The sequence below is a fragment of the Pecten maximus genome, chromosome 17, assembly GCF_902652985.1.
Source record: "Pecten maximus chromosome 17, xPecMax1.1, whole genome shotgun sequence".
NCBI classification, from domain to species: Eukaryota; Metazoa; Mollusca; class Bivalvia; order Pectinida; family Pectinidae; genus Pecten; species Pecten maximus.
This window is the reverse complement of record NC_047031.1, coordinates 22,541,272-22,555,197: the sequence shown is the minus strand read 5'-3', so window position 1 is coordinate 22,555,197 and position 13,926 is coordinate 22,541,272. Positions and strand designations below refer to the sequence as shown.

General features: G+C 36.5%; 1 protein-coding gene across 1 annotated transcript; it reads right to left on the bottom strand.

Moving 5' to 3' along the window:
* Window positions 1–4,156: 4,156 nt before the first annotated feature.
* LOC117315092 (glycine-rich cell wall structural protein-like) lies at window positions 4,157–7,062 on the bottom strand. The gene is made up of 2 exons (XM_033869239.1): window positions 6,532–7,062; window positions 4,157–6,414 (listed from the first exon to the last, which is right to left on the bottom strand). Exons 1-2 carry the CDS (start codon window positions 6,944–6,946, stop codon window positions 5,552–5,554), a joined length of 1,278 nt encoding a protein of 425 aa, XP_033725130.1. The 5' UTR covers window positions 6,947–7,062; the 3' UTR covers window positions 4,157–5,551.
* Between the last annotated feature and the right edge of the window lie 6,864 nt (window positions 7,063–13,926).

Here is a 13,926-nt window from a genome sequence, read left to right as displayed (position 1 = left end):
GTTCACCCATGCCCTACACATCAATGACCAGCGGGACTAATATTAAGTCGCATTAATATATTACAGTTTCTCTCATATGTTTTGCCCTGACTTAGTGTGCAAACATCTTTTTAGCATTACATATTAATGCATAAGGTAATCATAAACTTCAATATAGAGGGAAGTTATCCCCATATATTATTGAAGTGGTTATCACAACAGGTAACGTATTTCTGAGCTAGCTTTCTTGCTTAACTGCTATAATAAGTTTAGCTTTCGTAAATTGTACTACCTACATCTGTTGGGTTCTGTGCGGGTGTACAGAGTCTGATGGAGCCCAATTACATAATATAGTACTGTGTTGATACGATTGGTGCGGGGTGCTGGGCTATGCTTTCATTCTTCTTCTGGTTTCCGGTTACAAACAATTTACATATATTTTACGAAATGAATAAGATATCTTGCAGAATGGACACTCAAAGAAAATGCAGTACTTAAAAAGAACCACAAAGGTAGAAGCAAAATTCAGCAACATGACCACATCACCACGAATACTTTCCCAATCTAATTAGTTCTACAAATCTAGTCTAAAGTGTTTTTATTCCGCATTTAAAATATAGCTATTCCTTGGCAAACTTGAATACAATTTCTTATATCTAATATTTTTAGACAATTATGTATGTGTGATCTTTTAATAATGCTGTTATTGTGCAATATTCATATTTCGTTGCTAATTTAACGTTTAACAAAGACGACATACAAATATCATCATTTACATATCCGTACTTTCATTTTTACAAACATGGTACCTATATTTAACCTAACGCGATTCATACTTGACCCAGATTTATTTAGCAATTATCGCCAGTCTAGCAGAAGATGCTGCCAGAACATTCTACTAATATTGTGCCTTTTCGTGTTTAACATGAGCACGTTTTATTCATTCTTGATTTATAGTGATAGTAATACGGCTTTGTTTACACAACTTGATATGTATTCACAACGTATTTATTCATATATCTATCTCAAATATAATTCTTGTTAAATTTATATTTGATGAATAAATATTTGACGATAATGTTTTTCCTCATGTACTAATTTGCTAGCACTCTCATAGTGATAATCCTTAAATGCTGGCGATAATTTAATTGGTCAATTCATGTTCAAGTTGTATATCCTATGCTTTTATGTAATGATGATCTAATACTATTTATTTTTTATTTATTTATTTTTTTTTTATTTATTTTTATTTATTTTGTTACTTTTTTATTATTATTTTATAGTCACGCTGTCTATGTTCATGGTGTGTGGTGTGTTTACATTAAAGAGTTTTAGACACAAAAAGGTTAAAGTTGTCTACAGGTCGGTTTTCTGAAAAGCCAGTCAAATTACCCCCACACTCCTGGGGTTGTTTATATGCAAGCTGAGATACAGGCACAGCATGGGCCCATCTGGACAACTGACCTATATGCAAAATTTCATTCTGATAACGAGGTCGGTCAGCCTCCTACGTCACAGGTTCGCTGCTGCCGAGACGACAGTTAAGCTGATAGTTTAACTAACGTTAGAAATACCCAAATGTGTCACATTTAATAACTATTTACACACTTTCTACCATTGCAACGGTTTTGTAATGGGGGAATACTTTACATTAATATATTGGGTTACAACAGTGAATTGGTTACATGTACTCCAGTGATGGTCTCGTTATTCTTTAACAACTGTATTCAATTCAATTTATTCCATAAGTTTTTCAACTTATTGGATAAAATAGTATATAACATTAATGGACAAAGGCATCCACTCTTATATGATTTATAATTCAGGGAAACAGAAGTAATCATTAAAAATGAACATATTCTAATTAAAATCTTTTAAAAAATCTTTCCTTTAGTTTATTTGCTAGTGTTCAATATTTTCCTTAATCGTTAAGTTCTTTTATATTTTCTACTTTGAGTAACTGAATACATTTAAACATACTAGGGTATTTGAAATGATATGTTTTAATCAAATCAATCATAACCTTCATAAAGCATTCCTTGAGGAAATTGTCAAAAAGAGGACGTTGTTTGGATACATTACTGTAAAATTGATCAGAACAGTAACTGATTTCTTCAAACATATACCCACGACTGACAGTTCAATGTTACTCATTTAAATAAAGAATCCAAGGATCTTTAGTTTCCAACTTGTCATCATAACATGCTTTGAGTAAAAAATTATCTGGATGTTTTGATTTCAACCAATATTTAAAAAAATCTTGATTTAATATGTACAAAGGAAATCCTCAAAGTTTGATGTACAAAAAACCAATGTATCGTCTTAGATAAAAAAAATCAGCTCTGTGATTACAAATTATCTAATTAAATTACATCAGGATGAGACAACAGTATTTTAAACTACTGCAAAATTAAGAAATGGGTATTTTTATGTTAACATTATGTCAGGAAAGGGTAAAACGTGTTCCTAAAAGTTAATAAAATCTAATCTAAATAAAAAATAAAATGGTTAACAAGGCTAGGAAAATTAATCACCGTAAAAAGACTGCACAAGTAATATCATTTTGTCACCTCACTGTATAGTAGACCAGAGATCAATCTAATTGAAATATCCTTATGGGATTTTGTTAGATGCTAATGTAACGTAGTGAGAATGACCATCTAGATTTTAATTAGATTGACCAGAGATGTATATATATATACTAGTATCACATGTGATATTTACACCTCTGAGTAGACCTATAGTGTATATGCCATTGTTTGAGTTTTTAAAATTAAAATAAAACAAAAAAAACAATGTGATAATAGTAAATTACCAAGGTTGTGATATTGTCCGCTGGTCTACTATTTTGGTTATACAATTACAGACATGAGGTGTGGAAAGAAAATCTAAACATGTAAGATGATAAAATCAGGACATTCACTGTTATTGCTTTCAAAGTTTACAAAATAATATGGGGCTCTTTGGAGTTTCCCCTCTATAAATGCATATAACAAGGCAGATTCTAGCCTAGTGATACTGTTGAGGTGAACCAGATGACGCGTCGGACCACGTGACCACCTAGCTCATTAAAATGTTTTCAGCCAGCAGCAATATCCCCTACTGGCCTAAATTAGATAAACAGCTTTATAAGGCGAGGTGAAACCTGTGTCAGCCAACATTTATGGGGTCGGGCTAACAGAAAATGGAAAAATACCCTATGTGTCCAAAACCCTTTAAAGTATAATATCGTTATTTGGTGTTAGATCACCTTCTTGTAACTAAATGATAAGGGTATAACCAGAACTCAATTAAGTTGCCGTTGCAAAGAAACCACACAATACGCAATAACATGCTTACCTCAATGTAACACACATACATGTGCCTTCATACATGGACTTACTTTGATAGCCCTTCTCCATTTATCTTGTATCACAATGTCTTATCAAACATTAATTCAACCTTGATAAACGTTCATTAAAATTTCTCAATATGCGATTGATCATAATTTCATCCGCATGTTTTAAAGACGTTTTGTTCAACTTTCATTTAACATCTTGAAATACGATTCATCACAATTTTGTTGACACATATTAAAGTATAATTACTCAATTATGATAAATGTCCTGGACACATTATTAATCAAAATCCCGTTCAAATTTATGAGAGCGCCATCTGTAAAATATGTAAACGTACTCAATTAGCATAGTTTGTTTATCAATTTGTATAAGAATGAAACTAGTTCCTTCAATAACATTATGATATATTTCCATCTGAATACATTTTTTTCTGTTTTTGTACAACTCTTTTCTCTTTTTTTGGATATTTGTCTTTTATATGTTACAAGATACGTGTACAATAAACGTTATTCTCTAACTAGTATTTAAACTGTTGAATCATTTTAATTTAATATGTTTTCCGTGCCCGCCCCATTTGCGGGTCGAGGTGAATTTTATGGTCAAAGTCAAGGGGTATGTTTCTATCTTATTCATTTTCAGTTGATCGGTTATTCGTTATTTGTTGTATATTAAAAAAAGGTATTTCCTTTTACGATGAAGGTAGTAGAGGGGGCCGTAATAGGTCAAATTAACCAAATCAAAGAGAAACAAGAAGTAATAACGCCTCACTCATTCGTTATGTTAGTATTCATATCACACCAGTTAGTAATAAGAATAAGTAATAAATGTTTGTTTTTTTTTATAGTTTAATGGTTTTATTTTGATGAATGTCGCTCATGATTTTAAACATTATTTGGCCACATTTATATCATCAATTATATAACACTAGTCGAAGGAAGTCAATTTGAGCAAAATTTACAAATCGAAAAACTTGAACCTTTTAAAATATATCTAATGTCTAGCCTTAAATATCTGATAAACATCAGACAAGGAGACTAGTTGTCATTGGCAACAATACTTTCTTACTGCATCATTAGCAAAAGGGACTGTTAAATATGTACAAACTAACAAATGAAATATGAAAAAGATTGTACTTTTCAGAAATAGAAATTACGGCACAGAGAAAGATATATAGCGTTATCATTTAGCATAAAATCCATTTTACTTCCAACTAATAATAAAAAACATAAAATCAACAAAAACAACCTTTATCAAAAGACGAAATATTTGTTTTCCATTTCAAGGAACGTTAGAGAAATACCTTTATGTGCAATAATGTGACAAGAGAAATATTTCGGACGTTATTGCAAACATGATTTAGATATGATATATGCGTGATATCGTAAATTAATTTTTGCTCCCATACATGTATGAATGATAAAAATATCCGACAACATTTTTAACAAAACATACAACAAACGAAATACCTAAATACAAAATAAGTCACCAATCATTTTTTATTTTATATATAGCCCTAAAGAGCAATTAAACCCGGCTTTGTTAATGATTTATTTTCTATACGAGAGGCGAAGGTATCTAAACATACACAGAACACGTCAGGAGTCCTTCATGAATACTTTCATACCAACAAACAATTCGTTTATGTATGTATTTGTCACAAAATGTGACGATAAATGTGTGACAGTGACAAAAACTACCTAACACCGTGATCAGGCTAGTTGTTGCTTGAATAGCATTACCGGGGCCAGTACCACTCAGTAGAAACTCATGGTATATACATCATTTACAAAGTGTCGTGTCCTGAACAGGTTAATTCATAAAAGTCCATGGCCTGACATTGATAACTGATAACATGTGTGTTTTGGTGACTTTACCACATGCCTGGTACTTCAGAACATGCACGGTCGACTTTTTCATTAGGATGTTACTCTGATTTCTAATTTCTAATATATATCTTGTTTTCATCTGTTTAATTTGTGTGGTTTCTGGTCCGTTTGTTAGTCAAATATTTTTGATATGCCAGCAATAATGGTCTTTCTAGAGAAGAACCCCAACCCAAATAAATAGTCAGCTTTCTCCAATACAGGTTATGTCAAACCTTCAATGAACATCACCCAGATAACAACGCATTTCAAAACCAATATTTCTGTAAAAGATTTATCGGTCTGGGTACAGAAATACATGTTCTCCTCCTTAGGTAGTTTCATTAAAAAGTTATAGTTTACTATTACGATCTACAGAGGGAAATTAAGGGGACCATTCGAAGAAGCCTGTCCGAAATCAATACCAGGATTCATGTCCAAACCGAAGCCTGGTGAGCCCATGTCTGGAAACAACCCGAAGTTATTCATCCCTGTTTCTGAGACTGCAATATTATTCGAACCTCCAGGAGGTAATGTAGGGTCTTGGAATACTAAAGGGTCAGTTTGACCTCCTTGAGATCCAGCGTCAGCACCGATACCATTAAGATTAAGATTCAAATTCGGAATAATGCCGTTCAAATCTAATCCTCCAGAATTTCCTTGGAAATTATTTGAAGCTACCGCTACACCAGAATTACCAACCGAACCAGACTTTCCAAAACCTTGATTAACAGCAATGCCAGCATTGGACCTAAGACCACTTCCATGCCCACTATCAACGCCGACACCAGGTCCACCACCAAAACCATGAACGGGCCCGATACCGACACCAGGTCCACCGCCAAGTCCAATATCGGATCCAATGCCGACACCAGGTCCTCCTCCGAAACCTAGATCGGCTCCAACACCAACACCAGGTCCTCCTCCGAAACCTAGATCGGCTCCAACACCAACACCAGGTCCTCCTCCGAAACCTAGATCGGCTCCAACACCGACACCAGGTCCTCCTCCGAAACCTAGATCGGATCCAACACCAACACCAGGTCCTCCGCCAAGTCCAAGATCGGACCCAATGCCGACGCCAGGTCCTCCGCCGAAACCTTGATCGGGTCCAACACCGACACCAGGTCCTCCTCCGAAACCAAGATCGGATCCAATGCCGACGCCGGCCTTTCCTCCACTACCGTGATCTGGCCCAATACCGACGCCCGACCCTCCATGACCGGAGTCATGACCAATACCGACGCCCGGCCCTCCATGACCGGAGTCATGACCAATACCGACGCCCGGTCCTCCATGACCGGAGTCATGACCAATTCCGACGCCTGACCCTCCATGACCGGAGTCATGACCAATACCGACACCCGGCCCTCCTAGGCCGATGTCATGACCAATACCGACGCCTGGCCATCCATGACCAGAGTCTTGTCCAATGCCGATACCCGACCCGCCTTTACCATGATCTTGTCCGATTCCGACGCCAGGTCCTCCCATACCTAGATCAGGTCCAAGACCGATACCAGGGCCTCCAAATCCGTTATCTAGAACACCTACACCGCTACCCAGTTTGGTCGTGCCTGCACCAAGATCATTTACGCCAACACCCGTAGCACCGTGCCCTAGATCCACACCAGTCCCAAAACTGGAACCAAACTGTCCTAAACTATCAATCCCTACACCTGAATTTCCTGTACCACCAAAACCGAAATCAAGACCTAGTCCTGCGATTCCTATGTCATTTCCTAGTCCTAATCCCCTCTCCACCATCAATTCCGATTCCAGAATTCCCTTCTAAGCCAAAGGCATTTAATCCACCTAAATCCTGGAGTCCTAAATCCTGAACAATGCCTCCTAGTCCTTGGTTGCCAGCATCAACTCCTATACCCAGATTACCACCAAGCCCTTGACCGAATCCTAAATCACCTACTTCTGCTCCCAACCCAGCCAAAGCTCCATTTCCAAATCCTTGGTCCATTCCGAGAATGCCTACGGGTATTCCAGGGTCCATTCCTCCGAATCCAGCATTCCCTCCTCCTATCCCGACACCTAGCGTTGGATTCACACCTAGCCCGTCACCTGATATTCCGATACCAGCACCTATGCCACCGGTGCCGCCGCCTCCGTTCCCGCCGCTCATCACGTCAATCTTCACTTCTATATTTTCCTCTTTTAGTCCTCCTTTCCCTACATGTCCGCCTAAATGACTTAAGCCTGCTTGTCCACCACCAAATCCGGAATCAAGTGCTCCGTTCACGAATCCGCCGTTAAGGCCTCCATTCATAAACCCACCATCGATGCCAATGCCAGCTATCCCACCAGAAATGCCACTCCCGCCTACACCTATACCTTGACCGAGAAAATTATTTGGCATACATTCACAAATGCAGCCAGGCTTGCATATTTTCTTGATCATACATGTGTTTGAACAGTCCTGATTTTTTAGGTGTGACTTTTTCTTGGAAGAGCATCTCAGAAACATTTTCTTTCCACACATTGGAATGGATCCTTTGCTTGGTAATATATTAATGTGCTGGGTAATGTGTTTTGGTGGTGAAATAAATCGCTTTGGTATAAGAGGTTGTTTCTTCTGCAACAGTTGTGGCCGGATAATTTTCCTAGGTTTTGGTCGACAACTGCACGTGCACTTCACCTGGCAGCCCTTGTAGCCACATATTTTGTAACAGCGGTTTTTGGTGTATTTCTTGCAGATCAGCATATCATATTTTCCACATTTTTTCCCATAGGATAACGGAATTACTTTCTTTTGTGGTCTCGATTTGCGGCCGTATGACTTCTTTCTGATGGGACCATATGATTTGTTCCTCCTAAATGGTCTCCTCATGAAACTCCGTCCTCCACCATAACCTTTGCTGTACCCTCTGGATAGTGTTCCCTACAAATACAAATTAATGATTGTTATATTATTGTGAAATAAAATATAATTGTTCACTGTGAAGTTATAATGATCATTATTAAGAAGTAAATGCTACTGAAATTCCTGTTTTGTTATGTGCTTTACTAAGTATTCGTATTATCTTTGCAATAGATGTAATGTAATAAATACTTCGGCTAAAAACGGAATAAGGCCAACGTTGATATTTTACTTCCTGATCGATAACATCAGGAACACACTACCAAGATTATAATAATCTTAAATATGAAGGTCAAATGTCTCTAAATACATTTTTGTTTGTTCGTTTTTTTTTTCACAATTCATGTACGATAAACCCTTAGTGCATGTAGTTCGGGTAAGTTGTTTTCATATTATCACAAAATGTATCATGTACAACTATGTGGTCAAGATAATGTAAATTCTATGGTCATGATGACTTGTGCAAAGTTCAAGCTACCCAAAAATACGCATATTGATTGACCTGATTTTGCTTTTCCCAACAGCATCCAAATTTATGAGATAATGCACTTGTTTCTTCTGTTATCTTAACAAATGCGGGCAAGGTATCTAGTATATCTACATATATGGTCGGCAACAAAGTCAGGATGCCATTTCTATATTTGGATAGTGATAGACCTGTTGCCTTGCCTTGAAAACGAGCAGAGCAAAATAAATGATGGCTTGAAAAAACTATCGACGAAGAAAAACGATTCGTGACTGTGTGGTGTGATTAGGTGATGTGTTTAAATCAAATTATTGAGTAACTCTATATTAATCGTTTCATTTTTAGCGTATATATGAGAAAGAATAACTTAAACTTGAGTGCAAAGGTCACTAATGTTAGAATATCGCTAAAATCTGTAACTACACTAAAGCTAATTCTGAATTGCTCTTTTATGAAAAGATTTTATTTGTAAAAAAATAAAACGAAACTACTATCAGACCGCATTTAAAGAGTTGCTGTTTTTTTTTATAGAAATGATGTCATTCAATAACGTGTGACTACACTATAAACCAATAAGGAACACGGACATAATACAAAACGTTATTGTTTTATCTGAAATCCTTATTTACAAAAACATTTGTCAGTGCATAAATAAAAACGGGGTATTGTTTGATAAGGATTTTTTATATTGAGAATAAAATATATCCTAATTTTATATAAATCAGATATAAAGATATGTTCTATGTTTTTAAACAATTACGACATGAAGAGAAGAAATCATTGAACTCCGACTGTAGAGTAAATACTACAATAATCTTAACATAGAGGGTTAATATACGTTCAGTTATTTAAAGGTTGATAACAACAATCCAGCATGGATGCATCTGTCAACACGCTATTAAACATCTTTTTGACACTGACTTTTTCAGTGTGAACGTTCTGCTGTGTGTCAAACTCTTGACTGACTTTGTGATTGATCTTTGACATGCGCATGCACTTTTAACCACTGAAGCGTTATATAACTACCAACATTTCCTATGTGTCTGTACTCTTATGCGTATTATAGTTATCCTGAACGATCAACATAAATCCTTCTACCTATCAATAATAAGAATCTTGTCCTATATTATTTATATCACATCCAATGGTCATTGTTCAATACACAGTTATTATGGCAATTTTTGTTAAATGACTCCGGAATGTTAAATCCATTTTCCTCATAATTTCGAATTGCAATACTGGGAGACAAAGTTGATACCAAAAAATGTAAATGAGTCAAATATTCGATCCTCAGACAGTCACTGATATTGATACATCTTTCGGATTAGTTCTACTTCGGGGTAAAGATGCTAATTCAAGTACTTCTCCTGTAAGCTTAACCATGGTTTGGGTGTAAAATAGAAATGACATCACATCGTCGCCTATGTTATATTTTCTTTCAATAGCCAGAAATGGTTTCGTGTCAGTGACAATACGGGCTTGCATAAACGCGCATTCATAAACCATGCGATTTTACTTATATATACTGAAACGAAAAAGAAACGCAACATGGAAAATTGTGATTAATTTTGTATTAAATATACATATCTGTATAAAAATCGCGGAAATAAACATGCACCCTGCCTAACACCCATACCAATCTTCAAAATCACCCAAGTGTGACTAGAGACCTATGCACTTCCGGCGCGGTAAAAACATCAAAAACCGTGCCTGTACAAACATATGCGTTCTTTTTTCATTCAAACCAGTATCAATTCATCACTAACATTGAGCCACATCATCGCCAATACTTTTGCAAACAATAATTCCTTTTACAATTATGCCACGGTTATCAAAGGTTGATATAGGACGTGCTATAGCGATGCTTCTGGCAGGGAACACGCAACTTCACGTCGCTCGACAATTCAGAGTTCACAAATCGACTATTAGTCGATTAGTTTCACGTCTTAACGCAACAGGAAGAGTCGATGACCAGCCGAGATCAGGACGTCCACGCGTAACGTCGCGACGTCAAGACCGGGTTCTTAGGTTGGCACACCTGCGTAACAGGAGATTAACGGCCGCTGAAACGGCAAGGAATACGATTGGTAATCATAACCGTCGAATTCATTCCCAAACAGTGATCAACAGACTGCGTGAGGCTAATTTGCGTGCAAGGCGACAGTACGTTGGTTTACCACTAACACCGCAACGTCGAGCACGTCGTATGCAATGGGCAACGGCACATATGCCCAGACGTTTTCCTATGAGACGTTGGAGGTCTATGCTCTTCACCGATGAATCTCGATTCACGTTATTTCGAGCAGATGGCCGTCAACGTGTGCACCGGCGTCGAGGCGAACGTTTTGCTGACGCCTGTGTTTTGGAACACGACCGATTTGGGGGTGGATCAGTTATGGTTTGGGCGGGAATCTCCCATGGTTTGAAGACGCCTTTGGTGATAGTCAATGGGAATTTAACGGCCGTACGCTATCGGGATGAGATCCTTAGGCCCCATGTTGTGCCGTTTGTTAGGCAGCATCATCTAACCTTTCAGCAAGATAACGCGAGACCACACGTTGCAAGAGTCTGTAGAGACTTTCTTGCGGCACAGAACATTGTTCCTATAGATTGGCCTCCATATAGCCCCGACCTGTCCCCAATCGAGCATTTGTGGGATGAATTAGACAGAAGAATTCGAAATCGCCGTAACCCCCCAAATACCCTCCCTCAGTTAGCAAATGCACTCGTCCAAGAATGGAATAACATTCCAATACGGAAAGTCAATGCCCTGATGAACTCAATGCAACAAAGAATTAGAGATGTGATAACTGTTCGAGGAGGACACACACGATATTAGGGCACGGTTTCAAAACTGCTGCCATTTCAACTTGGATTCACGTAGGGTACTACCAATCATGACCTTCTAGCAAAGTGACCTGTTCTTAAAAATCTCTAAACATTTAAAGGATGTTACATCAATATTCAATATTAACTATTACATATGAAATTTAAACATAATGCTCACAAGTATTATTTTATTAAACCTACAATTTGAAGTTGCGTTTCTTTTTCGTTTCAGTATATATATATAAATATATTCACTCAGTAAATGCCAAGATATTGTCGATAAAGTGTATCTATATTTCAAACTTCTAGAATACTTCAGTGCCGTGGGACAAAGTGTTTCCAAATGCAAAGCTATTCGAAGGGATTTGCACATAACTAAATGGTTAACATATTTGGGGATTGCATTACTGAACCATAAGATATCGTTCCATAAAATTCGACTGATTTCGTATGATGTTACATCCTCTCGCAATAGTGAGGTTTTTTGAGGTCGATGTCCAGAAATGTTGGGGCCACTGACGGTCGCTTTATTTCCGCCATAAGCCTGAACTGGTCACAATGGCATGACACAACACCCGGTCACATTATACTGTCCAAAGGCGACCCAGTCCTTACCGCAAACTTTTAAGACCGAGAGTCACGTACATAGCAGTAAATAATAATTTATCATATTGTTTATGGCTTTACTATTATTTCTCATAGTGGATAACATTATATTAAAGGTCCAAAAACAATGAGAGGAAAATGTATTGAAAGGAGTGAACAATATCATCACAAAATTAGTCGCCTCTTAAGAATTATAGAATTGGACAGAAGGTACATTTCTAAAACATTAAATGCAGGAGAAAATACATGTAAACGCTTTAGATTTGACTGACAAAGTATAATCATGGCAAACATAATGGGAAGGTACATTGACGTAATACTAACGCATACAGACCATAACGGCGTCTGTAAAAGGCAATGGCTAATCATAAGATATATTCAATAGTGTTAAACAATAAAGAATTCCCTTGTTTTGTTGAACACCAAATTATCATGATGTTCTCTCCACATGTTAATATAAATAGATATGTATCTTTTTCAATATCATTCAACCGGGCAACCGTAAGTTACATTGCTATATCAAAGTAGCATGATATATATATCTAGTTTTGTTGTGGGCTGGCGATATATATAAATGTAACGTATAAGAAAAAAATGTCTAGCCTGTTTTTGTAAGGGGGAGTTAATAAAATAATTTGTTGCAAGTGTGGGTGGATTTCTGATGGTGGCGCCATATAAAAATAAGTTTAAATTGGTAGAATTTTTAAATATTCCATTTATAGGTGCAGCCAGTGGTACCCAATACCTGATATGCGTCTATGGGAAATCATTTGGTTCCGTTGTTCCTCTAGTGCATCCAAAGGTTTATTTCAATAATCTTGTTTGGCATCCTACCTTTTAGTCAAGATATCAATATCCTAAAGTATAAGATTATTTCATTACATGATAAACCAAAATACCCATTCAATAATTTTAATAAATTAACTATTGGATTTCTCGTTCAACGATATTGTTGTTGTTTTTAATCTATAACCTCTTTTCCTTGCGTTGCATTGTAAAATATCAATCCAACGCCGACTTTTATCATGATTGATTGTAAAATTAACTAAACCTTTATCGGAGTTGGTAACAATTTTGTCATGTATTGTCAACTTATATAGTATCTTACCCATCACAATGGGCAGTCTAAAGTTTATTGTTTAAGAGGATGAATTGTATGCTTCCTGTAAAGCGTAATATACTTTACGCAATTGATTTTATTAACACTGTAGAAATTCTGTAAATATGTTTGTTTTATCCTCGAAAATGAATTCTCTAAATATAGCAACTGACACTACACGCTCTGTTGAATTATCTTTTGAATACGATATGAGAAGTTACTATTAAACAGTCTTCATTATTATGAAAGTTATAATGCATTCATGTTGTATGGTGTTAGTATATTTTCATTACCAATAGATGCTAAAATGACAATTTCTAAAATACAGTCCAACTGACTTTTTTGCAATTTTCAATTACTGAAAGTATGGACTGACAAAGATATGTAATATTATTTCATAAACAGTGTTGATGCTTTCAACAGGATGCGAGTGGACTAGGAATATATATTTCCATAATATATTATTTGTCAGAATATTCTGAGCAAACTTTAATCGCTTCTTAACAATATTTATATATATATGTTATATTGTCTTCAGTCTGCATAACCCTTTTTAACCCGACCTCTTCACGATTTTAATATATTCCGTAAACCATGTGTTCTTTTTTTCTAAGGCATATCGGTCTAACCATGATACTTCTGTTATAGATACTTACGTAAGACATGCTGGGACGATATCCGCCGTAAAATCCAGGGCCTCCATAGCCGTTATAAAATGGCATCCGTTGCATCCCGTATCCATAGTAACTCTTTCTTAATGCCGGTCGAATCCTAAATGGAGCAAACCTTCTCAAGAGTCCAACTTTGTAAGTTTTCAACACCGGTCGAATTCTTGTCGACTCACAATATACAATAAATATAGTCACAAATAATAT